Genomic DNA, 24505 nt, shown 5'->3' with positions numbered 1-24505 from the left:
GGCCTTGGCTCCCGACCCACCCCCTCCCCCCGCAGGTAAGAGCAGCGTCAGCGTCAGCAAGCAACGGTCAGCGGCAGCCCCACCACCCCCCCACCCTCCACCTCACACACTCACTGGCCCCTTGCGCGATGGCACGCCGGCATGTTGGCATGGGAACGCCAAGCCCGGCACGGTAGCGGCGGCTGACTGAGTAATGGCACAGCCGACCGCCGCGGCAGGCCACTTTGCACTCCTGCCTGCAATGCATGCACCCTTACATGTGCAGCCTTCTGGTATTTTCATGTGCCTGGGAGATGTGCGGGCATGGGGGCCCATGTGCCCCATGCCATTTGAGTGCCCGGCGGCGGCGCTGCCTGCCGCCGGGAGCCCGCACCAGCATCGGCACCCGTCGGCCTGGCAGGCCTAAGCTGCTAAGGATCCCCACGTCCCCCACCACGTTGTGGGGGTTGCGTGTCCGGCAGGACGGGGAGCGGGGCCAGGGTGGGGTGACCCTGGGACGCTCAGCTGGGGGGAGGGTGGTCGGAGCCATGGAGAGGGTGCTCCATGGTCCACCCCCTCTCTTGATGCCCCTTGATCACGTGTGCCCCCTGCCCAAGGTCTGCTCACGCGGCCTATCATAGCGGGGTGACTGTAACACAGGGTAACATCTTCAGGGGGAGCACTGCAAGGTCGGTGATCTGCAGTGCAAAGAGAAAACGACTCAGGCATGATAGATGGCCATCCAGAGCCCGACAGGATGGGGTTGTGTGTTATCACATGTTAATTGCGCGGCCCCCCTCAATAGCCTACCTCCTGCAGCACTTTCGGGAACTTTTTTTCAAACACCGTGTATCCCAGGCCTATGAGAGTGACGGGCGTCCAGTCAGGCACAGGGTTGCTCCACTCAGCCTTGGCTGCACGAGGCAGTGAGTGCGGTGCAGGTCAGGGATGGTAAGCTGAACCACAGTGGAGACGAGCCAGCCAGGTTCTGCTTTGAAGAAGGCTGCATCATAGTGGGCCCGCCGCCTCTGGGATGCTCTAGGCGGCTCCGGACGGCACAACCGCACCCTCAGCGAGCGCTGCACCTCCCACCCACCCTTGTAAGGCGCCAGCTTGATGGGAGGGTAGGTGCTGGGGCGGCTGAGGTACAGCAACGCCACGTCGTTGTTTTTCTTATTCAACGTCCACCGCTGAAACACATAGTCTGGGTGGCGCACAATCTTGGCCACGCGCCGCTCCTGGTAGCCAGTGTCTGGGGTGGCGGTGGCATTGAAGGCATAAGCGCCGATGCGCACCTGCAACGCAAGGGCAGGGCGTGGAACTGGTGGGTGGGCAGCACTACTGACGACGATGCCCTGCCCCATCCCCTGGGGCCAATCAACAACTCCACCACACATCCATCAATGCGCCCTGGCCAGATTGAACCCTCCCACCCCTCCGACGCACAATGAAGGGCGTTTGTTTGATGTCGCCATTTCTTTCAGGCATCACGCACTGCACAGCAATTGCAATGGGGATCCACCAGGAAACAGGAAACTTGCCCACATGCAGGGGGTGGCTGGGGCCGGCATACATTGTGCTGCAGCCTGTGGCCGCAGACACACCGGCAGCAGCAAGTGCCCGGCAGATATGGCGAGGTGAGCCACCCACGTGCGCCGCCGTGAGGACAACCGACTCATGGATCAGGCTGGCGCCGCACGAAGGGTCTTCAGGATTTGCTGCCTCGCGCATTGACGCAAAGTACTTGTACCTGCAACGCGGGCGGGTGGTGTGGTGGCAAGGCATGCAGAGATGCTTGGGAGTTTGGCAGCTGCGCCTGCTACAGGCGAAGCTGTTGATGCAGCGCTCCAGGGCCGCTCCCGCCACAGGCGGACAGGGTTGCACCTGTTCCGGGGGGCGTTCCGTCCGTTGCTAATGGCGCTTTGCACACCGTCATCCAGCAGGCGCCTGCAGGGGAGCAGCCAGGACCCAACAGGCATGAGCGGGTGCGGCAGGCAAGGCGCACCCTCGGGGGAGCGGCTGGCACTACGAGACCAGCGTCCCCGCACAGCCACACCTGTCCAGGGCAGCAGAGGCGACGGAAAACGCTGCTGCCAGCAGCAGCAGCAGCAGGGCAGGCTGCATCGCTGCAATGTTCCAGTAGCGCCGGCGGCAGGGGGGCGGAAAGACCGGCGGCGGCGTAGTAAGTGGGAACTGCGCAGCTGTCGCTCAGCGGCGGCCCTCGTGTGTGATTAGCGTCAGGGGCCTGACAGGCGCCTGTTTGCAGCCAATGCTGCGCCGATGCGTGGGACGCGGGCTGCCGCAACCAGACGCACCACCCGCAGACGCCGCTCGAGACGCTCCTGTGGTTGGAGGATGTGCTAGACGCCAGTCTGCGGGCCGCCAAAAGGGCGGGACACGGTGGCAGACGTACCGGCGAAAGCGTCCCGCCGCTCCGCGCCGCCGCGCCGCCGTGGACAGCAAAGAGGTCTCTAACAGCCACCTTGAGCGTCTTTGGGGCTTGGTGCATACCACACGTTTCTCTGCTACATGCGCCTTGCTTTTAGAACAGAACGGAGTGGCATCTGCCAGCACGGTGCCATAGCCCTGGCGCCCCGCCGCCGCCGCCGCCGCCGATGCCGCCGCCGCCGCCTGGCAAGTGCCAGTGCTGCAGCCGAGGCACCTCTCTTCCAACCCCCCAGTGATCCACACAGGGGATTAGCACAAGAATAGGAGGAATATTGGGGGGGCAGTCGATGTGTACAGGCCGCGGCTAAGAAAGGCCTTCTTTGAAGGCGCTGGAGCTAGTGTCTAAACCCTCCGAGAGGGCACAGGTTCGATTCCTCCCATGTCGAAACTTTGTGAGGACAAACGCGGCATAGCTGACCGGCTCAGCGCCAATCCAAGCCAATTCCTTCGGGAACGCCTAATAGAATCGCCAAGGCTTCGGCACAGGCCTCCCCGGGACCCATTCACTACTAGTGGGGGGTACTGCACTTGGCGCGTCGGGCAGATCAAATAATGGTCTAAAGCTAGACGTTAAAACCGGGAAGTGAAGCTTGTGGAGGCTCTTCCCCACCTTTACCTTTACCTTTTACAAGGCAATCGGTGTGTGGCGAGCGCCACGCAGCCTAGGTGGGGGCAGAGCGGCTGTGCCAGACAGCCGAGGCGCCAGGAGCGGAGGGAAGGCAGGGAAGAGCACCGGCAGGCGCAGGCGCAGGCTCTAACCCATCGAGTGGTCTTCAGCAGGAGGGCAGCGCCACGAGTCGAGCGGCACGGCAGGCAGGCCTGCCGCCCTGTGGGACAGTGGCGGCGGCGGTCGGCGTCCAAGGCTGCGGCGCTGGCAGCAGGCAGGCCCCCCCAGCGAAGCATGGGATGTCCAAGCATCATAATCTTCTAAGTCCTTTTCCAACTCAGCTGTACTGCATGTACAGCCTCTCCATGATGCCCTGCCCCCAGCCATCCACGCTCACTCTCCCCTTTCCTGCCCTGCCCAGCCCCGCCAGCGCGACCCCCCACGCCGCAGCCATGACGTCGGTGGTAGCCCCCGAGAAGCGCGAGCCCACCAGCCAGACCGAGGGCAAGTACAAGGAGAGCCTGCCTGGCGTGGTCAACCTGCCGCTGGATGAAGTGAGGATGGGGGGCGGCGGCAGGCTCCAAGGCTGCACGGGGCTGCAGGGGTTGCGTCCGAGGCGCTCCGAGGCGCCGGGCAGCTGGCTGGTAGCCCGGCCGCCGAGCAGGGGCAGCAGCTGGGCTGTGGTGGACCGGGACCCTGGCCCCGGCACCTGCCTGCCCTTGCCTGCTGCTGTCCAAGGCTGGTGTGAGCATGCCGCCGCCCGCCCGCCCTGCCGCCCGCCACGCGTGCCCGCCTGCCGCGCAGGTCAAGCAGCGGCGCTATGGCGAGACCCAGCAGGGCCAGGTGGGTGCGGTGGCGCTGGCGCTGGCGCTGGCGCTGGCGCTGGCGCTGGCGCCCGCCTGCGCGCGCGCGGCACGGCGTCCCCACGCCGCATCCCGTCGGTGGTGCCGAACCCAGCCAGGGAAGTTGGGCGGTCACCTGTTCCTTGTGCCTCGGCTGCGAGCATGCGAGCCTCCCATGCCAAGGTTGCCCCAGCCACAGAGGTGGTGGCTGCAGCCCGGCTGGCACACACTCGGGCTGGCTGCCAGCACTGGGCTGGCCGGCAGCAACGCCACACTCGAGCCCGCCACGGGTCCTCCGGCCTGCCGCAGCCAGCCCTGCCATGCCGCCACCCGTGTGCGAGGCGCTCCCCGAGGGCCCTCCCTGAGGCTCTCCCTCAACCCCCACCCCTCCTGCAGGTCAACCGCGCCACCTTTGTGCGCGTGGACTATGCGGGAGAGCTCGAGGAGGCGGTGAACCGGCAGATCGAGTGAGTGAGCCGGGGCTGTGTTGGTGGCGTGCGTGGCGACTCTTTGAGTGTGTGGGTTGAGGCTGCGGTTTCGCCCATCAGTGATGCTGCCGCCAGTGGGGAGGAGGGTGCCCGCTGGGCTGCGTGGCTGGGGCTCGCCCGCTCGCGGCACACCGCACCAGCGCTGCACGTGAACGCCGCCCTCCCACGCCACTGGCAGCCGCTGGCAGCCGCCTCCCGCCCAGCCTGCCGCGTGCCGCCGGCGCCTCGCCGCCCCCTCCTCCTCCCGCATGGCACCACTGCGCGCCCACCTCCCTGGGCTGAACCCACGCTCACTCCGTCCCTCCCACCCTCCCTGCCTGCCTCCCTGCCTCCCTCCCTCCCTCCCACTCCAGCCGCCTCCCACCCAGCCTGCCAGTGCCTGCCTGCCTTGCCCTCCCTGCCCCACAGCTTCGACTTCTCCCTGGGCTACACCCTGCTGGCCATGGCCGCCTACTTCGACAGAGACACGGTGTCCCTGCCCGGCATCGCCAAGTACTTCAGGGTGGGTGGTGCTGCCTTGGGGAGGGGCACGGCTTTAGGGGTACCGTGCCCTGCTTCCCTGTGTGCTGGGCGGGGCGCCTGCTGGGGGCACCGCCAAGCAGTTCGAGGTGGGTCTGGGGTTGGGGGACTCGCGGCGGCGGCACCCTCGTTTCTGGTTCCGTTCTGCTGCGAGAGGGTGGCTGGCGCCTGGGTGGCTGGCACCTGCCGGGCGGGGCGGGCTGTGCGCATTCTCCTGCACACATAGACAGGTACAGCCTTTGGACGCACGTTTTCTTACTCCCTTGCTGTCTCAACTCAGGGCGGGGACTCTGCGCTGGCAGTGGGCTGTCATACTGCGCTGCAGCTGCCACCGGCCGGCCCCCTCAGGCCTGCCGCTGGCAGCGCCGGGCAGCATGGCAGCCCGCTGGCAGCTGGGCCCTGCCTTGGCCTTGAGTGCTGCCTGACAGTGGCTCAGGCTGGCTGGCAGGCTTGCTGAGCGGTGCGTGCTGGCGGCATCTGTCAGCCACCCAGTCGGGTGCTCCCTCTCCATGCTTGCACCAGTGCCCGCTCGCCTCCCTCACCCAGCCCACTCTGGCGCCGCCGCCGCCGCTCCTGCTACGCTGCCCCTCCCTGCCTGCCTGCAGAGCATGTCCGAGTCTTCCTGGTCGGATGCCGAGAAGAAGATCGCTTTCCAGAACATGTGCGCCCGCTGGCCTGCCCCGTCCTTTCTTCCTTCCTTCCTGCCTCTGCCTGCCTCTTGCTGGCGCGCTCGTCGCTTGCCTGCCGCTGTGCACGTGCTGCCTCCCATGCCCGCTCCCAGCTGTATGCGTGCTCCCAGCTGCGCTCTGCAGCTGGACGCCCATCCTGCCTGCCTGCTGCCTCGCTGCCTGATCCCGTGCCCTCCTGGCCATCACGCCCAACTTTCTGTCCTCCCCTCCCTGCCTGTCCCTTGCCCGCAGGCGCGGCGGCAAGGTGCAGCTGATGGCGGTGCCCATGCCCGACTCCGACTACTACAACGCAGACAAGGGTGGGCGGGGGGAGCTGCTTTTTTGCTTTCTTTCCACCTTGTTAGCTTGTTTCGAACGGGGGGGTCTGCTGCTGCCGGTGCGGCTGAAGCATCCGTGGCTGCAGCTGCTACGGTCACTCCGGTGGCTGATGGCACACCCATGGCACGGGCGCTGGCAGGGGGGCAGCATCGCCATTTTAACCGCCTGTACCGCCCTTCCTGCGCCTGTACCGCAGGCGACGCGTTGTACGCGTTTGAGCTGGCGCTGGCGCTGCAGAAGCTGGGGCTGGACAAGCTCAAGGCGATGCACGGCCTGGCGGACCAAAGCGACGACTACCAGGTGGGGCAGGGGGCGGCTGGTGCTGCCGTGGCGGGGCTGCTAAATGTGGCAGGGGCTGACGTGGCGGCACTGTTCATGTCGGCAGCGGTCCTGGTGTGGCGGCGCTGCCGCGGCAGGGCGGCTGGTGCCGCGGGGCGCTTCCTGCGTGCGCTGCCATTGCTCCTGGCCCCTCGAGCAGCCCCGCTACCTGCCTTGCTCCGCATGCCCACCCACCCCACCCCCTTCCCTCTCCTCCCTGCCCTTCTCTGCAGGCCCAGGACTTTATCGAGGACGAGATGAGCTCTCTGGCCAAGACGGTTAAGGAGCTGGGTGACCGCGCCTGCGAGGTGAATAACAGGGTGGCCGGGGTGTTGCTGTGGTGGTGGTGGTGGCCCAGCTGCTCAGCGTGTTGTGTGTGCTGTTGTGGCGGGCCTGCCAGGTGAAGACGGCGGTGGCGGAGGTGGTGGGACAGAGTATGTGTGGCGGCGGCGGCGGGCTGGCGGGCTGGGCGCCAGCTGGCGTGCGCCCCTGTGGCGCTCGCTGCCTGCGTAGCACGTCTCCACCACCCACACCCTCCCCTGCAGCTCAAGCGCGTGGGCACCGGCCACGGCGTGTTCCATTTCGATGAGCGCATCGACAGCCTGTAGGCAGGTGTGTTGCAATAGGCAGGTGGGGGTGTGGCGGGGTTGTGGTGTATGGTTCATGGCTGATGGGCTTGCAGAGAACACACGGACGACCGCCATTGCCAGCTTCACCTCGTGAGTGTGTCCCCTCGCACCTTGCTGTCCCCTCACAGATCGATGGTTGGCGCCGCCGCCAGCCGGGAAGGGTGCTGCTCGTTGGCGGCACCCGAAGACAAGCCCTCTGTCCCCTCGTCAACAGCTGATCGCACCCGATGGAAGTTGATGGTTCCACGTCCAGCAGGCGTTTTGTAAATGTTGCAGGCCTGTGCAGCCGAGCAGGCATGCAGTGGGCCATTCAAGCGGCGATCCGTACCTCAATCAGTACCGCATCCTCCCCCAGGGGTTGAGGTGGGGCGGTGGAAGCCTCGTTTGCGCGTCTATTGGTTCACATCCACTAAGCGAAAGCATCGTGCCGGGATGGCAGAGAGCCAGGCGGCGAGCCACAAGCGGGCCAGGGGCGAAGGCGTGCAGAGGGCGCCCTCCGAAGAGCCAGACGAGGAGGCAGACAGCGGCGTGGCCATGGCAGTGGCTGTTTGGGGCAGTCGCTGCGGGGTGGCCTGGTTCGCGGACGGCCAGGTTCGACTGGGGTGGTGCCCCTGCGTGGCTGTAGGCTGCATGTTGCAGTTCGTGAAACGCGTGCAGAAAGGGAGAAAGAAGGGACCGCTTGGAGCTAGCCGACCCCCCGCCTGCTGCCGCCCGCTGGTTGACCGCCCCTGCTCGCCGCCGCACTCCCATCCTCCTCGCAGCTGTCTTGCATGGAGTCGGAGGACGACACCTCGGGCCCCTTCCGGCACCAGCTGCTGCAGCTGGCCAAGCTGCACGCCCGCCCAGCCGTCATCTACGTCAGCAGCAAGGCAGACGCTGAGCTTCTGCGGGTGCTGCGCTCGCCGCTGGCTGGCGCCGCGCCGCCGCCGCCAGCACCCAGCGGAGGCACCGGCGCCGCCGGCGACCACGCAGTAGCCGCCGCCGGCGAGTTTGATGTGCGCACGGAACGCAGCACGCTGTTCCTGCCACGTGCGGCACGGGCCATGCTGGAGGCAGTGCACGTGCGGGGCACCCCTCCCGGCCTGACCCCCCGCGAGCGCCTGCACCGCCTCAACGCCATGCTCAGCCTGTCCAGCGAGCAGCAGGTGTGCGCGGCGGGTGCCCTGCTGGCGGTCCTGGCGCGAGAGGGCCGGCTGGCGCCCGCCTCGGCCGCTTCCGCCGCCGATGGCGGCGAGGAGGCATCCGCCGCCGACGGAGGTACCGCCGGCGGTACCGCGGCAGCCACCATGGAGGTGGCCTCCATCGCGGAGGTCAGCCTGGACGGCTATCTGCTGGTGGACCCTGCCAGCATGGCAGCCCTGCAGATCTTCCAGCAAGAGGCCCACCCCGCCGCCGCCATGGGCATCGGTGGGTGGCTGCGGCAGCGCTGGTGGCGGCGTGCAGTGGGTCCGGGGTCGGGTCAGGCCCCGGTGCCTCGGCGCACATCATGGCAGGCTGCCGCAGCGGAATGGCGAAGGAAGCGCTGCGTCCCTGCTGCCGCGCTCGCCAGCCGCAGCGCTGGCTCGCCGCCTTCCACCGGCTCCACACCGCTGCCCCCAGCTGCCTGCCGCCCCGGCGTGCCCACCCCTGCTTGCCTACCGCCTGCAGGGCAGCCCAAGGAGGGCTTCTCGGTGTTCTCCACCCTCAACCGCTGCGTGACCGGCGCGGGCCGCCGCCTGCTGCGCCTCTGGTTCCGCCGCCCCATCGTCAACCTGGCTGTGCTGAGCGACCGGCTGGACGGCATCCAGTTCTTCCTCTGCCGCCCCGACGCCGTCAAGCCGCTGCAGTTAGGGTGGAGGCCGGTGGCTTGCTGGATGGGCCACTTCCACTGGCATGGAAGGGCAGCGGAGGGCCGGCTGCGTTTTGGAGGGGCACGGCAGCCTGCACAGTGTGCACAGGCCGCCGCCTGTTCAGCACCGAGCCGCCGCCTGCCTGCCCGCCAACCTGCCTGCCTGCCTGCCTGCTTGCCTCCCCGTGTTCCGTGCCCCGCCCGCCTGTTGGTCTGCCTGCCTGTGCCCACCCGCAGGGACATGCTTCGCAAGGTGCGGGACGCCCCGCGGCTGCTGGCTCGCCTGCAGGGCCTGCAGACGCTGCCCGACCGGGCCGACTTTCTGGCGCTGCAGGTGCGGGCTCGAGCGTGCGCAGTGGGCGAGTGGCGGGGCAGAGTGACACCCCAAGTGAAGCCTGCAATGCAGGCACCCGCCGTACTGCAGCACACGGCGGCTTGGCGCATGAGCTTGCTGAGCTTGTGCCCATGCGCTGCTGCCGCAGGCCAGCCTGGCGGGCACCCTGCTCCTGCGGGACATGCTGGTGGAACTGGCGCCGGAGGCAGCGCAGGCCTCGCTGGCGGCGGCGGCGGCCACCGGCACCGCCGGCGGCGCCAGCTGGGCACACGGCATGGCGGGGCTCGCGACCAGCCCTGCCGCGGAGCAGGGCGGAGGCTCGCCGGCCTCACAGAACCCGCACCAGCAGCAGGCGCAGCACCAGCAGCCCTCTTCCTCCGTGCCGGGCATCCTCTTCAAGGCGGCGGCCGTGATACGTCAGGAGCTCGTGCTGTGTGGGTGGCCGCTGGTTCCTGCAGCTGCCAGTTCCAGGCTGCGCCGCCCGCTGCTCAAAACATCCCCATCCCCACAGCAGCCTACCTGCTGCCGTCTGTGGCAGCCAGGGAGCTGCGCCTTGCGACCAGACAGGCAGCGCCGCGCCAGCAGCGCGTGCACCAGGCAGCGGAGTGCCTCCCCGCCTCCCCCTCCCTCTGCAGGCCACAACCTCATCTCTGGAGTCATCGATGGCAGTCCGGCGGCTGCCGAGGATGGGTTCATTATCTCCGCGGGTGTGCTGGCTGCTACATACTGCCGTTGGTTGAGCCGCTGCTGTGGGTGCGGCTGAACCCCATGTCTGCTTCCTGCTGGCTTCCAGACGTACTGCTGCACGGTGCAGGCGTCAGCCCCGAGCTGGACGAGCTGCGCGAGCAGTACCACGCCCTGCCCGACTTCCTCACCCAGCTGGTGGGTACTGCAGCAGTACTGTGCTTGCTCTGCTTATCTTTGATGCGCGCCCGCCTCCTGCAATCTTTGCTGCTGCTGCTGCTGCTGCTGTTGCTCCTCCTGCTGCTGCTGCTGCTGCTGCTTTGCGCACCCCCGCCGGCCTCCCTCCCTGCCGCAGCAACCCTGCTGCCTCCCCAGGTGGAAGCCGAGATGCGCCGCATCCCGTGCTCGCTGGCGGCAGGGGCAGAAAGGCCACCTCTGGTCCATAGTCTATCTGCCGCAGGTGGGCGCCTGGGGTCGGTAGCACGTCCATGCACGTCCATGCACGTATAAGATGGGGGGCAGGGCAGCCGGGGGTGAGCCCCCGCTGGACGGGAAAGGAGCTTAGCGGCCGGCCGAAGGCGCCGCGACCGCCACGTCAGCGCCCACCACGCCCGCGCTGCTCCCCCGCTGCCTGCGCTCGCAGGTGGGGTTTGTGGTGCGGGTGGAGGGCGGGCGGCTGGGTGCGCACCTGGAGGAGACACTGCCCGACTACCAGTTTGCTTTCGAGGGCGGCGTCGGCGGCGGGGAGGTGGGCGGGCGCGGCATCTAACAGCACAACTTGCCTTGGCAGACACAGCCGGGTGGTGGGCTGCAGCGGCGGGGAGGTGGGCGGGCGCCGCGTGGACCGCAGGCACCGGCCGCAGCTTTCACTGAGCCGTGCCTGAGTGACTAGGACTGCAGCCAGAGGGTCCGTGCCTGGCAGCACCACGCGCCGTGGTGGCGACCCGCGGCTCCGCCTGTCCCTGCGCCCATGCCCGCAGGACGGTCCTGGCGTGTACTACCACACCGACACCACCCGCCGCCTAAACGAGCGGTTTGGGGACATGCAGCACCGCATCCAGGCAGGCGGCGCTGTGCCTGCTGCGCCCTTCGGGTGCCTGCTCTGCCTGCTGCGCCCTGCCTGCCCTTTGCCTTGTCTGACACACGCCAGACAAGGCAGGTGCACACCTGGCCTGCGTGCCCGTTGGCCTGCTGGCGGGGCGGCCGCCTGCCGGGGCACCTGCCCGGCCGCCGCTGGCGGCGCACCGCTTTGCCGCTTCGCGGCCGCGCTTGATCGCCGTACTCTTACATAAATTAGGACATAATGAGTGTTTGGGATGGCTTATCATGATACCAACCAAGCCTCCGGCACCCGCCAAGCGCCAGCAGGACATGGAGGCGGGCATCGCGTGCCAGCTCATCGCCCGTCTGGCGCCCTACGCGCCCGACATCGCCGCCGCAGGCGAGGCGGTGGCGGAGCTGGATTGCATCCTGGGCCTGGCGGAGGCGGCGCGCCACCTCAACCTGTGCCGCCCGCAGGTGCGGCGCTGGCGGGGCCGGCGGCGGCGGCGGAGGGAAGTGGGCAGTAGCGGGCAGCGGGGGCCTGGCCCCCTGGGGAGGCTAGTGCCGCTAGTTCGGCTGGAAGGGCTTGCGTGGCCTGTGCAGGGCGAGGCTGCTGAGTGACTTGGGCTCCACGCCATGGAGGCTGCGGCTGGGGGGCCCAGTTGCCGCCCCGTGCCACGCTTTCCTCCCTATGCCGCCCCTCCCCCTCCCCCTGCCCGCCCTCCCTCCCCCTGCCCTGCAGCTGACCCGTGCCAACGAGCTGCGGATCGAGGGCGGGCGCCACCTGCTGACCGAGCAGCTGGTGGACACATACATACCCAACAGCACGCACATGCAGGCGGGGCAGGGGCGCATCCAGGTGTGGGGGGTGCACGCCGGGGAGGGCATGGAGGCAGGCAGGAGGCGGGCAGCGGGAGGCTGCGGCGCTCTGACGGCAGCACGCTGCGGCCGGCGGCTGAGAGGTGCGCACTGCCGACATGGATGGTGCCTGAAATGTGAGGCGCCCCCCGCTGCCGTGCAGGTGGTCACCGGACCCAACTTCAGCGGCAAGAGCTGCTATGCCAAGCAGGTGCCGGGGGCGGGCGCCGCTGCCGCTGGCTGCCGGCTGCTGCTGCCGCTGGGCTGCCGCTGCCTTTGGCTGGGGCCGCTCCTGCACTGCGCAGCACACGCTGCGGTGACAGCTGCGGTACTCCCTCCTGCCCAGCGTGGTACTGCCCTGGCTGCCGCTGCCCGCAGGTGGCCCTCATTACCTTCCTGGCGCACGTGGGCAGCTTTGTGCCCGCCGCCTCCGCCCGCGTCGGCCTCGCCGACCGCATCTTCACGCGGGTGGCCTCCCGCGAGGCGGCCGCCGTGCCTCAGTCCACCTTCATGATCGATCTCACGCAGATCGCCGCCATGCTGCGGCTGGGCACGGAGAGGTGGGCGAGGGGAGGTGGCGGGCGGTGGGTGGGCCGGCAGGTACACAGCAAGCCCATGGGCCAGTGGTGGCGCGATGCACGTGCCCGCTGCACTTCTCGTTCCACGGCATGCAAAGGCAGGGCGCCAGCCAGCCCGTGGTGTGCTGCACCTCCCGCGTCCTTTGCTGGTGCACGGCGCTGGAGGTTGCCCTTGCCGCTGCCAATCGCCGCCCGAGGCAGTGAGATCCTGCCCTGTCCTGCCCTGCCAGGGCGGTGCCTCTCGCAGCCGGCACCCAGCCAGCAGGGCTGCCCTGCCCCCCCTATGCGCCCCTATGCGCCCCGCAGGTCACTCTGCATCATCGACGAGTTTGGCAAGGGCACCCTGGCCGCGGACGGCGTGGGCCTGCTGTGCGCCACGCTGCGCCACTTTGCCGAGCTGCCCTGCCCGCCGCGCGTCGTGCTGTGCACGCACTTCAGGCGAGCGAGCGGGGGGCAAAGCGGCGGTGCTGGGCTGCATGGGAGAGACGACCTGTGCTGCCCCTCCGCACTAACTCTGCTGAGAAGCGTCTCCCGTTCTGCCTGCTATGCCGCCCCATGCTGTGCAGTGAGGTGCTGCGGCCGCAGTACCTGCCGCGCAGCCGGCAGCTGACCTTCCTGACCATGAGCGTGCTGGTGGAGGGGCAGCAGCAGGAGCAGCAGCAGCAGCAGCAGCAGCAGCAGCAGAGGCAGCAGGCGGACGGAAGCGGCGGCGCCGCGGCGCCCGCCGCTGCTGGCGCTGTGACCGGCGGTGGCTCCGCCGCTCCGCCCCAGCAGCAGCAGGAGGAGGGGGGCCAGAAGCTGGCAGCTGCCGAGCAGCTGGTGTTCCTGTACCGGCTGGAGCCGGGCCGCGCCGCCCCCAGCTTTGGGCTGCACTGCGCGCGCATGGCGGGCGTGCCGCAGGGTGTGCTGGATCGGGCGCGCCACGTCCTCGCGGCACAGGCGAGGCAGGCGTTGCAGTGACGCTTGGTGGCTCTGCCTGGCTGCTCGGGTTGAGACCGCTGTGCCCCTTGGGGAGCAGCCTCTTGCTTGCAATGGCTATGGCTTCAGCCCTGGCTGAAGCCTGGTTGCCCCTGCTCAGCTTGCCTGCCATGCCACCCCGCAGGCCAGCGGCGCCGCGGTGGGGCCAGATGAGACGGGGCAGCATGCGCAGCGGGCAGCGACGTACCGGGGGCTGCTGCAGCGGCTGGCAGCGCTGAATGTGCACGACAAGCAGGCGGCCCAGCAGCTGGCAGCCGCGGCGGCTGCTGCTGCCGCCACCTGACGGGTGCAAGGCGAGAGGGGCGGCGAGGGAGCGCCTGCGGCTGCGAGGCACGGCAGGGGGCAGTTATGGGGATGATAATTCTGGAGCAAATGTGCAATTATTCAGGCAGCTTTTAAAACTCAGAGCGAATGAGCTGCAGCCAAACCCCACAGGAGCATTCAGTCCCCGACTGCGCCGCCCCCCAACGCAGCGCCGTTGCCGCCGCCTTCCAAGCTCCCTTCGTTTGCATGCTAAGCCCAAAGATGCATGCATATGCATCCTCGCAGGCAAAGAGGGGGCCGCTAGAGGGGGAGCACCAGTGGGGATGGCGGCGGCATGCTGCCGCCATCTCGCCATGGCGCGGGTGCCCTGCCATGGCTGGTGGGGGGCCGTGGCCCGGAGGCCCAGCCCGCCCTCCCCCGCCCTCCCAGCCACTCTACGGCCTCCGGGATGTCCGGAGGTCCGCCGGCAACGCGGCAGGCAACGTAGCCCCCTGCTGCGGCTGACCACAGCGGGCGCCGGCGCACAAAAGGGGGCGCCGCCGCCGCTGGCACCTCATTCTCGCACTCCTCGCCGCAGCTCTCCCTGCTGTTTGTGAGGACTCCCCCGGCAACCGCTTGTGCCCTGTGTGCCTCCTTGCCCACAGCCCTGCCTCCCACCAAGATGGCCACCTCCGCAACCCTCTCCCTCGCCTCGGCACGCCTGACCTCCCCCGCAGGTGAGTGCAACAGTCTGCAGCGTGACGGGGAGCCCCGCACCTCGCCGCCTCCTCGCATGCTTGCAACGCGGCTGCCCATCTCACCATGCACCCTTTGCCCCACCCCTCCCTGTCACCTGCAGCCCACCTCAAGCTGCGGCTGATGTCGTGGAATGATGGCCAAGCCCTGCAGGCCAAGGTGAGGCAGGGCTGTGTGTGGGCGGGCGGCCGGCGCCGCCGCCCGCCGCCGGTGCCAACCAACCCTGTGCCGCCAACCGCCAGCAGCGGACTGCCTGCTGCCAGGCTCTGGTCCTGCCTGTGACTGCCCCCTGGCCGTGACTTTTGAAGCTTGTCCTTGGCCCTTTTCGCCTTCCTGTCTACACCCTTTCTCACCGCTCTCCGCTCCTGCTGCTCCCTCCACCCCTGCAGGCAGCCCTGGCGGCCACCTACTCCCGCACCTCCAGCTTCGAAATCCCCGCCCTGCAAGCTGGCCTGGCCGCCCTGGCCTCCCCGCAAGACATCTCTCTCTGGCCCTCCCTGTCTTCCGCCACCCCCGCCCCTGCCCGCGCACTTGCCGGCTGCTGGGCCACCCGCCAGCCCAGCATCCTGCCTACTCCCGCTCCCACCACCACCACCAACACCGCCGCCTGCGGCTGCCAGGCAGACGCCGAGGACGTGTTGCCTCGCTACTTCAACACCACCCGAACCTGCGACGACACCGCCCCTGCTGCCGACATGCACCAGGCGACGACCAGCGCATACCTGCCCCCCGCCCGCCGCCTCGGCGCCTCACCCGCCTCCCTGGCCGGCCACGTCTATCCCACCTGGAGCATCGCCGACATCTGCTGCCGCCACCAGGCGCCCGCTGTGGAGGCACCAGCTGCCTACGTGCCGCCGCAGCGCCGCACCCCGGCTGAGCAGGCAGTGGCTGCCACAGCTGGCCGCCCCGGCCGGCCCTGCACCTTCCCCGCGCTGACGGCGGGGCCGCTGCCCGAGAGGCCTGCACCCCTGCCTGCTGCTCCCATGTACCTGATGGCGCTGCAGGGGTGAGTGCGGGGGGTGCAGTGCCAGGGTGGACTGTGCTGCAGCTGAGCCTGCCTGTCTGCTTGCCTGCTGCAAGTCTCTGTCTCTGAGCCTCGGCAAGCGTTCAGTGGCTGATGCGCACCGCCTGCCTCCCCTCCTCCTGCTGCAGGCTGCTGCCCCAGCCCTCCTGCCCTGCTCTCTCCACCCCTGCTGAGGAGCAGGAGGCTGCTGCCGAGCCCGCGGGCACCACCACTCCAGCTCCTGCCCCTGAGGCACCCGCCGCCCCTGCCACTGCTACCGCCAAGCACCAGCGCTGCTCCTGGCCTGCGCCCCGCCCGATGGCGGCGGTTGTGATGGCCCTCTGCGGCCAGCGCAAGCAGCAGCAGAAGCCCTGCCGCCAGGCGTGCCACACCGTGCGTGCCCCCATGCCGGCCCACCAGCAGCAGCACAAGACCGCCACCCGCCGCTGCCACCAGCGCCAGCCCCGCCCCCGCGCCTGCTGCTAGGCTCGCCCTCCTGGCAGGGCAGGGGCTGCCGCCGCCTGGGTGTGCATCCCACCCCCGCCTCCTGCTGCACCAAGCAGTGCTGCCGCTGCGCCAAGCGGCCCCTTGATTTTGTCCTGATTGGTTCTTGATACTGCTGTTTGATTCTTTGTCGTCTTGAATTGAACACAAGTGATCAAACCTTTACTGTGAAAGAAAGGATGGGTGGGGAAGTGAGGTACTGTCTGGCAGCGGCGGAGCCGGCGGCGAGGCTTTCTTCCCTGCCTTTCTTCCTGCCCACGCAGCTCCAAAGCCGGGCTCCCAGCGTTTCTCTTGAGCACTGGCAGAAACCCACCCGGTCTCTGTGTGGCTGCGCAGCAACCTCTCTCACTCCAGAGACCCATGGCCGCCCCTTGGCAGCTGCTTCTGCTCCTAGGTTGCTGCCTGCTGGCAGGGGTGCAGCCTGGAAGGGCCGCGCATGTGGCAGCGGGCGGCAGCGCAGGCCGCCGCCTGCAGCAGGCGACGCCAGCGGCGGAGGAGGGTAAGCCTTGCCAGGGCAGCCGTCCAGCTGGGCAACCCTGCTATACAGGCGGCAGCAGTGCAGCGGCGCTCAGCAGGCTGAAGAACAACCCAGCTGAAGCCCGCCCGGCCTCGCCCGTCCTTCCGCCCGCAGTTGCCGCTCCGGATGCCGTGGACGGCGCCCCCGCCGCCGAGGGCTCCTGCCAGGCAGCCCTCAACTACTCTTCTGTCTTCATGCCGCCCTCGGCCCAGCTCCAGTTCAGGCTGTTTGGTGACTGGGCCCCGTGGCATGCCTTCTGACCGGCCGGCAGCATGGGGGGGGCAGTTCGCAGCAGGCACCGCTGGCAGCCGGCACCGCTGGCAGCAGGCACCGCTGGCAGCAGCACTAGGGCATCCCTGCCTCCCGTCAATGCTGCCCCGCCCCGCGGCCCCGTGCAGTGAATGGCACCCGCAACTACACTTGCTCCACCTTCACCCTCCAGTTTGGGCCCGCCATGGCGCTGAGCAGGGCCACCGGAGACTTTGCCTGTGGGCAGCCGAAGCCTGCCTGGCTTTACGTCCTGCGCGGCTCGGCAGGCTGGCGTCGCGCCATGGCTAGGCAGGGGCCGGCGGCGTGCCCATGCAAGGCGCCCACTTCCTGCCGCTGACCTTTTGCAGGCGTGGGATACTATGCCTCTCCTTTTGTCGGCTACGTCGATTGCTCCGACCCCGCCACCGGGCTGCCCGTGGGCAAGGTCACCCTGGACACCACAGTCCCGGGGGCAGGTGGGCGCAGGCCTGCGCGCCGCCAGCCTGGCAGCGCCAGCACCAGCGGCGGCGCCGTGCATTTAATGCAGGGTGCCTCTCAGAGGCTGGCAGCTGGTTGAGCAGCATGGAGCCTGAAGATGGCTGGCCCCGCCTGGCCAGCGCCAGCTGAGCGCCTGCACCTCGCCCCCAGGCCTGGGTCCCCCGCTGCTTCCCACACAGTGTTTGTGGCGCCGTCGCCCGATGCCGCCAGCGAGCCCTGGGGCAGGTTCAAGGTGACTACAGATGGCGCCCTGCCGCCAGCCAACTACATTGTGCGGTACAATTCGACTGGCGGGGTGAGCGAGGGACAGCCCTTGCCAGCTGCTGCTGCTGCCGCTGCCTCTGCCACTGACGTCTGACACTGGTGCAGGGCGGCATTGTTCTACCTGCCCGCCGCGCTCGAGTGGCAGCCGGCCGCTGCCCCCCTCCCCATGCGTGCGTGCAGCAGCGGCCGGCGCAGTGCACGGCACCGCGAGGGGAGTGGGTGTTGGTGCCCTTCAGCGCAGTGACAGACTATTACTGGTGCCCCTGATCGAGAGGGGGGTGCTGGGTAGCCTCAGCCTGCCGGCCGCAGCTACTGTGCGCATTGCACGGCCCTGCGCCGGCGGCGAGGGAGCGTGGGTATGGAGTCAGCAGAGGCGCAGCGCCGCGGGCGAGGCGCCCCAGCGTTTTCATTGCGACTGCAGCTTGTGATTGCATCCTGTGGTGTCGGGAACAACTCAATGTCTTGGCGCCGCTGCAACGATGATGCCAGCACCACCCCCAGCATTGGGCGGCGGCGCCACGCCGGCGCCGCGGCGGGGGTGAGGAGGAACGCAGCCAGGGCAGTTCAGACCCCTGCATGCTGTAGAGGGCAGGGCTCTGCGCCGTGGTGGGGCACAGCGGTGGGGCTCGCCGGTGCTGCTGTCAGGGGGAGGCGAGGAGGCACCCTCCGCCGCACTCGTCTCTCCTCTCTCAACATTTCCTTTAAACCCAGCTGCTGTTACAACATTGAATGCAGCGGGTGAGGTAACACTAGAGGTTGCGGAGTGACAGCCGATTCAATCCCTTCCTCTGCCCGCTCAGCACCAGCACAACACACAACACGTAGGCACCTGCTCAGCAGCAACCTGTGTGGGTTGCGTTGCAGCCCACGAGCAAAGCAGGGTTGCCAGCCGTGTGTCCCGCGTCAACCATGCGCCTCCTCACAGCTCTGCCAGCAGCGTGCCGCGGGCGGGCAGGATATCGAGCTGCGCTGCGTTGAAGCGGGGGCTCCAGGCAGAGTCCAGAATGAGCTGCAGGGGTGCACAGATGTGGGATGCTTTAACGGGGTTGCAGCGCACACGCAGCATGTGCTGCGCCTGGCAAGCAGGAGCGGAGCAGCCCGGGAGAGGCCGCCGGCGGCGCCAGCGAGCCTCCCTGCCCAGCGGCGGCACCTGGTGCCCCACACAGCTGCTGGCAGGGCAGCCGGCGGGCGGCTGCGGGAGAGGCAGGCCCTGTGTGACAACGCTGCACCCCTCTGTGGTCCCCATGCACATGCAATGTACATGCGGCTGGGCCGCACACCTGCGCTTCTTCCAGGATTGCCGCATCGTCCTGCCCCAGCAGCCCCCGCATCAGGCACACCATGCACCGCCTGCACACCTCGTCGGCCTGCAGGCATGCCGGCGCAGGAAGGCACGCGCCGGAGCGTCGGCGGGCACGCGGGCCGGCCGGCGTGAGCGGCTGAACGACTGCCAGCGCTGGGCGGGCGCACAAGGGACGCGAGGGTCGCGGGCTGGTTCGAAGACCCTGCCCTGCCGGGGCCCTGCCGGGGCCGCCCATTTGCCAGCTGCAGCCGGCGCCAGAGGCTCCGAGCACTGCAGTGCCGGTAGCTAGCTCGTAGCCTGCCATAGGCAGTCGCACACCTGCGCCGCCGCCGCCGCCCGGTCGACGTAATACTCCTGCCGCCGCACGATGTGCAGGCAGCAGCGGGAGCAGCCCAGGTCGCCCGCATGCACCGACGCGTGACGCGGCACAAAGTACCATTCCTGCTGGCGCAGGAGGGCGAGAGTGCGGGTGAGCGGGGAAAGAGTGGCCCGGGGGAAGAAAGGCGAGTGTGGAACCCAGGAAAGGCGGTTTGGGTTGCGGGGGGCGAGCTGCAGTAGCACATATCAGGCATTTCATGTTGCAGCTGATGCATGCCGAGCTGTCCAGCTGCAGCGTGGAGGCTGCGGTGGAGCTGGCAAGGCGGAGCTAGCCAGCCGGAGCGAACTAGCCCTCTGGGGCGGCTTGCCTGCGCGGCGCGCGTGCCCCGCCGCCGCTCGCCCCGCTTGTTCAGCACCAGCAGCGCGGCGGAGAAGGCGGCGTGGTCCTCAAAGTCGCAGGCTGCCGCCGCCGCGCGCTGCTTGGCCTCCACCTCTGCTTGGGGCAGGCAGGGAGGGCGGCAGCGCATGGCCGGCGTGAGCGGGAGCGGGAGGGCTGCGCAGTTTGCCAGCACCCAGCTGAGCGACAAACCAGCAAAGGGGAGCGATCCACCTGCTTGCCAGCGGCTGAACAGTGCGTCCACGGCGGACAGTTCCTTGAACAGGCTGGAGTGGAGCTGGTGAGCGGGCGGGGCGACGGGGCGTGTGGCGGTGGGCAGGGCCGCCGAGGCCGACGCGCCGCGGCGCGCGCTGGGCGGCGGGACTTGTAGCAGCTCTCCGAGGGTGATCAGAGCGTCGTCCGCGGCCATGGTGGAGGGCCTCTAGCCAAGGGTTGAGGTTTCGGACAAGCGCTGCCAAGCACAAACCCAACTCCCGGCGGCGAACGCTGGGGTGCTGACACGAGACGCGATTGCACGACGATCCGGGAGCAGGAACCCCAGCAATGAGGCCGGGAATGGCGACTTTCTTGCGGGGCAAGGAACAACCCCACAAGCGCGCCTGCTGGCCCCCACTGTCGGATCGGCTGCCCACCGGTTTGCAGATGACCACCACGGTCGTTCGGAGGCCGGCAATGGTCGCAGTGCTGTCCGCAGCTGCGGGCAGCGGGATCGGGGAGCCGATGCTGGCTCAGGTGAGGGCCTGGGCGCCTGCTGCGTGCCTGGACGATCGGCAATGTGTGAACGCAGCCCGACTAGGGGTCTGCACCGTCCAGTAGTTTGAAGCAGTCGCAGCTGGAGCACCCCACAGCTGCTGCTGCCACTCCTGCTGCCACTCCTGCAGGTGCACCTGCCCCTGTCTGTGCTGGGCTGCAGCCAGACCACGGTGTGGGATCTGGGGCAGCTGGGCGGCGGCGCCGCCGCCCCGCTCGCCGCCGGCGGCGGCCACAGCGCCAACCTCGCCGCTCCCGAGGCTGCAAGCGCTGGCAGCGGGGCTGAGGACTGCTGCTGGCATGTGGTGGGCGGCCGCCGCGCCTTCCCTCTGCCGCCAGGCTACAGGTGAAGAGAGAGAGAGAGATGGAGGGAACGACAGGAGCAGGCGGTGCCTGTGCCATCGGCCATTCCTGCACCTCTCCCTGCCAGCGACCCTGTGCCTGTATCCCTTGCCTGCAGGGCCAGTTGCACCGCCTACGGCCAGCGCTGCACCCTCGCGATCGAGCCAGGCGCCTGCGGCAGCTGCGGCGGCAGCAGCAGCGGTGGTGCCAGGGGCCGCTGCCCCTGCGCAGGCGCCCGCCCCCCGACGCGCTTTGTGCTGCGCACGGCGACGGGCGGCGTGTTTGCCGGGGCCACCCCCACCGCGCCCCTCGCCCAGCTGGCGCTCCACCTGGGCCAGCCTGCGGTGGTGAACGGCTTGGAGGTGAGGGCCGGAGCGCCACACGAGTGCTGGCCTGCTGCAGGAGCCTGCCTGCCAGACTTGCACCGGCTTGTTCTTTCGAGTTGCAGCAGGCAAGCGGGCCCACCGGCGGGCGAGGTTGCCTCCCAGCTGCCGCCTGCCAGCGCTGCCACCTACAGCCGCGCCCGCCCTCCCCGCTGCCTCCCGCCCCCCAGGCCTTTGGCCTGCTGGCCCCACCGGTGCAGCAGGCACTACGGGGCGCCGCCGTCGCCGCAGGGATGCCGCTGGATCAGCCTGTGGCACAGCAGGGTGTGCAGCGGGCTGCCCTGCAGGCCTGGCCTGAGCTCCCGCAGCAGCAGCCACGGCAGCCAGAGGGAGCGGGCACGGCGGTACCGGTGCGGTCGGTACCGCAGGTGCCGCCGGTCCCTCAGCTGCATCTCAGCCGGCACCAGCGCTGCGCCCACCCGGCCGCCCAGCGCGCCGCGCCACTGGCTGCCGCTGCCACGGCCACTGCGCCGGCGCCGAGCGGCGGCGGGCAGGCGGCGGCGCCGCCCCGCCGCTCCTCTCGCCCTCTGCTCGCCCGAGCGGCATCGGCTCCCCAGCCCCACACCCGCTCGGAGTCTCCTCTGCCGGCGCCCGAGGCCGCAGCTGCAGCAGCGCTGATCAGCCCATTCGCAGCAGCGGCGGCAGCGAGCCGCAGCGGCAGCGGCAGCGAGGCGGCCGCCGCAGCCGGCGGCGATGGAGGGCAGGGCGGCGCGGCGCGGCGGGCCCGGCGCCAGCGCCAGCGGCCGCAGCAGCACGAGGCTGGCAGCGATGGCGGTTCAGGGGATGGGGAGCAGGGAGGCATGCCAGTGGTGGTGGCAGGCAGGAAGGTGCGGGAGGGCTGTGGGCTGCAGGCAGATGAGGAGGAGAGGGTGGTAGCGGAGGTAGCGGAGCTGCTGAGCCGCGGCCCCGCCTCCTCCCGGCCCCAGGGCCAGCGCAAGGCCGGCGCAGGTGCGACACACCCCTGTCAGGACTGCGCCGCCGCTGCCGCCGTTGGCTGCCACCGCTGGCTGCCAGGGCTGGGCGCATGCTCTTTTACTTTTGTATGTTGCTCCACATCGTCATTGCTGCTGGCTGCCAATTGGGCCAAAGCTGCCGTTGGCTGTGCAGCACCCAATGGCGGCGGCCGCGGCTGGACCGCCTTCACCGCGTACGGGTGCCAGCACAGGGAGGAGGTGCGGGCCGCCCACCCGGGGCGCTCCGCGAGCGAGGTGGAGAAGGTGAGGGGGTGCCGTGTGTGCGTGTGCGTGTGCGCGCGCGAATGCGCGAGAGGGCGTGTGGTGTGTCAGAGAGAGAGAGAGGGAGAGGGAGAGAGGGGGGCAGGATCGTGTCGGCGGCAGCAGGCAAGTGAGCCAGAGGTGGGGCTCGCGCTCGCGCCCCGCCCGCCCTCCCCTTGGCAATGGGTCCCAGCCACCCACGCGCCACCCACACACCCACACCGCCCCCGCCTCTGTGCAGCTGCTGGGACAGCGCTGGGCGGCGCTGCCGCAGGCGGAGCGCCAGCACTACCAGGCTGTGGCTGCCAGGGTGCGCACCGCGCACGGCGGCGGCGACGGCAGGTGCGGGAGCGGCGCAGATGTATCCGCTGCCGCTCCTCTGGCTCCCTTCGGTGCCCTTTCAGCTCCCAACCAGGCCCGCGTCTCGCTACCACCGCAGCCCCCGCTCCCGCTGGCCAGCAATGCCCCTCATACCACCCGTGGCTGTTCTCTCTTCCCGCAGGGGCGGTGCAAGCGGGGGCCGCCTGGCGGGCGTGCACCGCTCACAGTCGGAGGGCGCCGCTGCAGCCACGCCGGCCACCAGCAAGCCCGAGGAACGGCCCCAGGTCAGCGCCCCAGCCCAGCCCAGCCCAGCCCAGCCCAGGGCGTGCAGGTGGAATGGGCACCAGCGTCAGCATAAGGGCTTGCACGGCCCTAAGCAGGCGCCTCCCCTTCCTGCCGCCCTCCCCCTGGCTGCAGCGCGCCGCCCACCCCAGCCGCTATTTCCAAGGCCTGTTCGACACCAGCCTCGGTGAGCCTCCAGGCGGCAGGAGCAGCTGGCTCTGTGGGAGCACAGGGGTTGTGCGCTCAGCACCGCACACTTGGCCATGTGTGGGCCATGTGTGCAGCGCTGCTGTGCTAGCAGCAGCGCTGAAAGGGCTGCCGCTGTCATGACGCCGCTGGCATGCAGACGAGGAGGGCGCCGGCACGCGCGACGGCGGCGGCGGCGGCAGGCTCGAGGCTGCGGGCCCGGAGCGTGCGGCGAGCCTGTGAGCAGCCTGCGGGGCAGGCTGCCGTCTGCTGGTGGGGTGGGAGGCGAGCGGGCACCCAGGCCCTGAGGCACGCCTGCTGCTGTCTCCTGCCCCTGCCCCTACCCTGCAGCACCTCCCTCAAGCGATCCAGGAGTCAGGGCGGCGCCAGCGGCGAGGTCGGCGCCTCCAAGCGCAAAGCAAGTGAGCCGCCGCCGGGCCTAGGCCAGCCTGGCCCGGGCGCCCACACTGTGGCAAGCGCTCTGCCGGGACTGGTCCTGGGGCTGCCAGCGGTCAGCGCCATGTGTTTCCACCAGCCACTGCTGCCTCCCTGCGATGGCAGGCCGGCCGCGCGCCTCGGCGCCCGCCGACGTGCCGCCCAGCGCGTATGGCGCCGGCATGCTGGGCCTGCTGGCCGGGATGGAGGTGGGCGAGGCGCTTGCGGCAGAGCTGCTGGCGGCGCCCGTGACCTCCTCGTAGGCAGAATAGTGTGGCTGTGCCTGCAGTGGAGCCGGGCAAAGCAGGTGTCGAGGCAGGCGCTGGCGGCCTGTAGCGACAGGTATGCATCAGCTCAGGTTACAGCTCAGGTCGTGAACCTATACGGGGCAGCTGGGCTGCACGCAGGCGGGCCGCAGTGATTTTGAGTAAGTACTGAATACTTCGATACAATACTGGAAAAAATCGAAATATGTAACACCGCTCCCGTGTGGCTACGAAGAGAGGCACGCTCACGCCTGCTGGCTGTGGCGGTGCGCGGGGATGAGGCCGCTGCCCGCCTCTGGTGCCGCTTCCTGCTGCGGGCCCAGCGCCGCCTGCGACTGCTTTGCTTCCAGGGCCGCCACCGCCAGCGACACACCGCTGCCGCCACCCTGCTCCCCTGCCGCCACTCCCGCCGGCACTGCTTTTGCGTTTCCTCCGCCACTTGCTGCCTCCACGCCTGCAGCACCGCTGCCGCCACCCTCCTCCACTCCCGCTGCCGCTCCGGCCGCCCCTCCTTCCGCCTCGGCCTCGCCGCCTCCGCCAGCTGCGGCCGATCCACCGGGGCCCTCGCGTGCAGCCCCGCCTGTACCGCCGGTACCATCCGCCGCCTCCAGCTCAGCGATGCGCTCCAGAATCTCCCGAGGGCTGTCATCTTCGAAGATGTCGGCATCCTGATCCGGCAGGGGCGTGTGGAGTGCCGCTTCCAGCATGGCACGCACCCAGTCATGAGGCTTGGCCATGCTGCCCCGCCTGCTGCCCTGCTGTGCACTCGCGCACCCGCCGGCACCGACGGCTCCTCCGCTGCCGCCGCGTGCAGCCTCCGCGCCACCCTGGCCTGCAGAGCTGCCGCCGGCGCCTCCCCCGGCGCCGAACGCTGCCTCTCCCTGCTGCTGCTGCTGCTGGGCCTGCAGCAGGGCAGACAAGGCCGCCTCCAGGCGCCGCTCCAGCACGTCGGAGCGCAGCGCGGAGCGCTGCTGCGCCTGCAGCACCGCCGCCTGGCGGCCACGCTGCAGCTCCTCCAGCTGCTGCTGCACCTGCGGGCAGCCGGCAGGGCAACCCAGCCGCTTTCATGCAATGCAGGAGGCCGAACAGGCCCGCTCTCGCCAGCCCAGCTGCAGGCAGGCGGAGGCCCCCAGCAT

At 69.5% G+C, this 24505-nt stretch overlaps 4 protein-coding genes across 4 annotated transcripts; 3 read left to right on the top strand and 1 right to left on the bottom strand.

Annotated features, from left to right (window-relative positions):
• Nucleotides 1-777: 777 nt before the first annotated feature.
• Nucleotides 778-2103, bottom strand: CHLNCDRAFT_144558 (hypothetical protein; the record flags this gene model as incomplete). The annotated part of the gene is made up of 5 exons (XM_005848719.1): nt 778-893; nt 1076-1274; nt 1630-1729; nt 1864-1926; nt 2036-2103. The coding sequence occupies 5 exons, from the start codon at nt 2101-2103 to the stop codon at nt 778-780; spliced, it is 546 nt and encodes a 181-aa protein (XP_005848781.1).
• Nucleotides 2104-3486: 1383 nt separating this feature from the next.
• Nucleotides 3487-6816, top strand: CHLNCDRAFT_144557 (hypothetical protein; the record flags this gene model as incomplete). Its single annotated transcript, XM_005848931.1, has 9 exons — nt 3487-3588; nt 3839-3877; nt 4273-4343; nt 4773-4866; nt 5489-5544; nt 5804-5871; nt 6087-6283; nt 6442-6516; nt 6754-6816. The coding sequence occupies 9 exons, from the start codon at nt 3487-3489 to the stop codon at nt 6814-6816; spliced, it is 765 nt and encodes a 254-aa protein (XP_005848993.1).
• A 453-nt stretch (nt 6817-7269) lies between these two features.
• On the top strand, nt 7270-13421 carry CHLNCDRAFT_144556 (hypothetical protein; the record flags this gene model as incomplete). Its single annotated transcript, XM_005848930.1, has 17 exons — nt 7270-7428; nt 7599-8244; nt 8485-8662; nt 8903-8999; nt 9148-9433; nt 9635-9706; nt 9814-9881; nt 10102-10143; nt 10327-10431; nt 10664-10756; nt 11052-11201; nt 11467-11583; nt 11746-11793; nt 11961-12142; nt 12467-12583; nt 12727-13084; nt 13263-13421. 17 exons carry the CDS (start codon nt 7270-7272, stop codon nt 13419-13421), a joined length of 2877 nt encoding a protein of 958 aa, XP_005848992.1.
• A 642-nt stretch (nt 13422-14063) lies between these two features.
• On the top strand, nt 14064-23366 carry CHLNCDRAFT_51686 (hypothetical protein; the record flags this gene model as incomplete). The annotated part of the gene is made up of 23 exons (XM_005848929.1): nt 14064-14118; nt 14241-14296; nt 14527-15143; nt 15290-15533; nt 16065-16143; nt 16276-16392; nt 16560-16649; nt 16779-16886; nt 17088-17203; nt 18851-18944; nt 19304-19470; nt 19833-19922; nt 20072-20286; nt 20401-20644; nt 20836-20929; nt 21206-21613; nt 21773-21882; nt 22121-22221; nt 22382-22484; nt 22618-22669; nt 22829-22907; nt 23020-23090; nt 23230-23366. 23 exons carry the CDS (start codon nt 14064-14066, stop codon nt 23364-23366), a joined length of 3447 nt encoding a protein of 1148 aa, XP_005848991.1.
• Between the last annotated feature and the right edge of the window lie 1139 nt (nt 23367-24505).

The sequence above is a fragment of the Chlorella variabilis genome (genome assembly GCF_000147415.1).
Source record: "Chlorella variabilis unplaced genomic scaffold CHLNCscaffold_7, whole genome shotgun sequence".
Classification (NCBI taxonomy): Eukaryota; Viridiplantae; Chlorophyta; class Trebouxiophyceae; order Chlorellales; family Chlorellaceae; genus Chlorella; species Chlorella variabilis.
The sequence above is the reverse complement of the archived record's forward strand: the minus strand, read 5'-3'. Positions and strand labels throughout refer to the sequence as shown.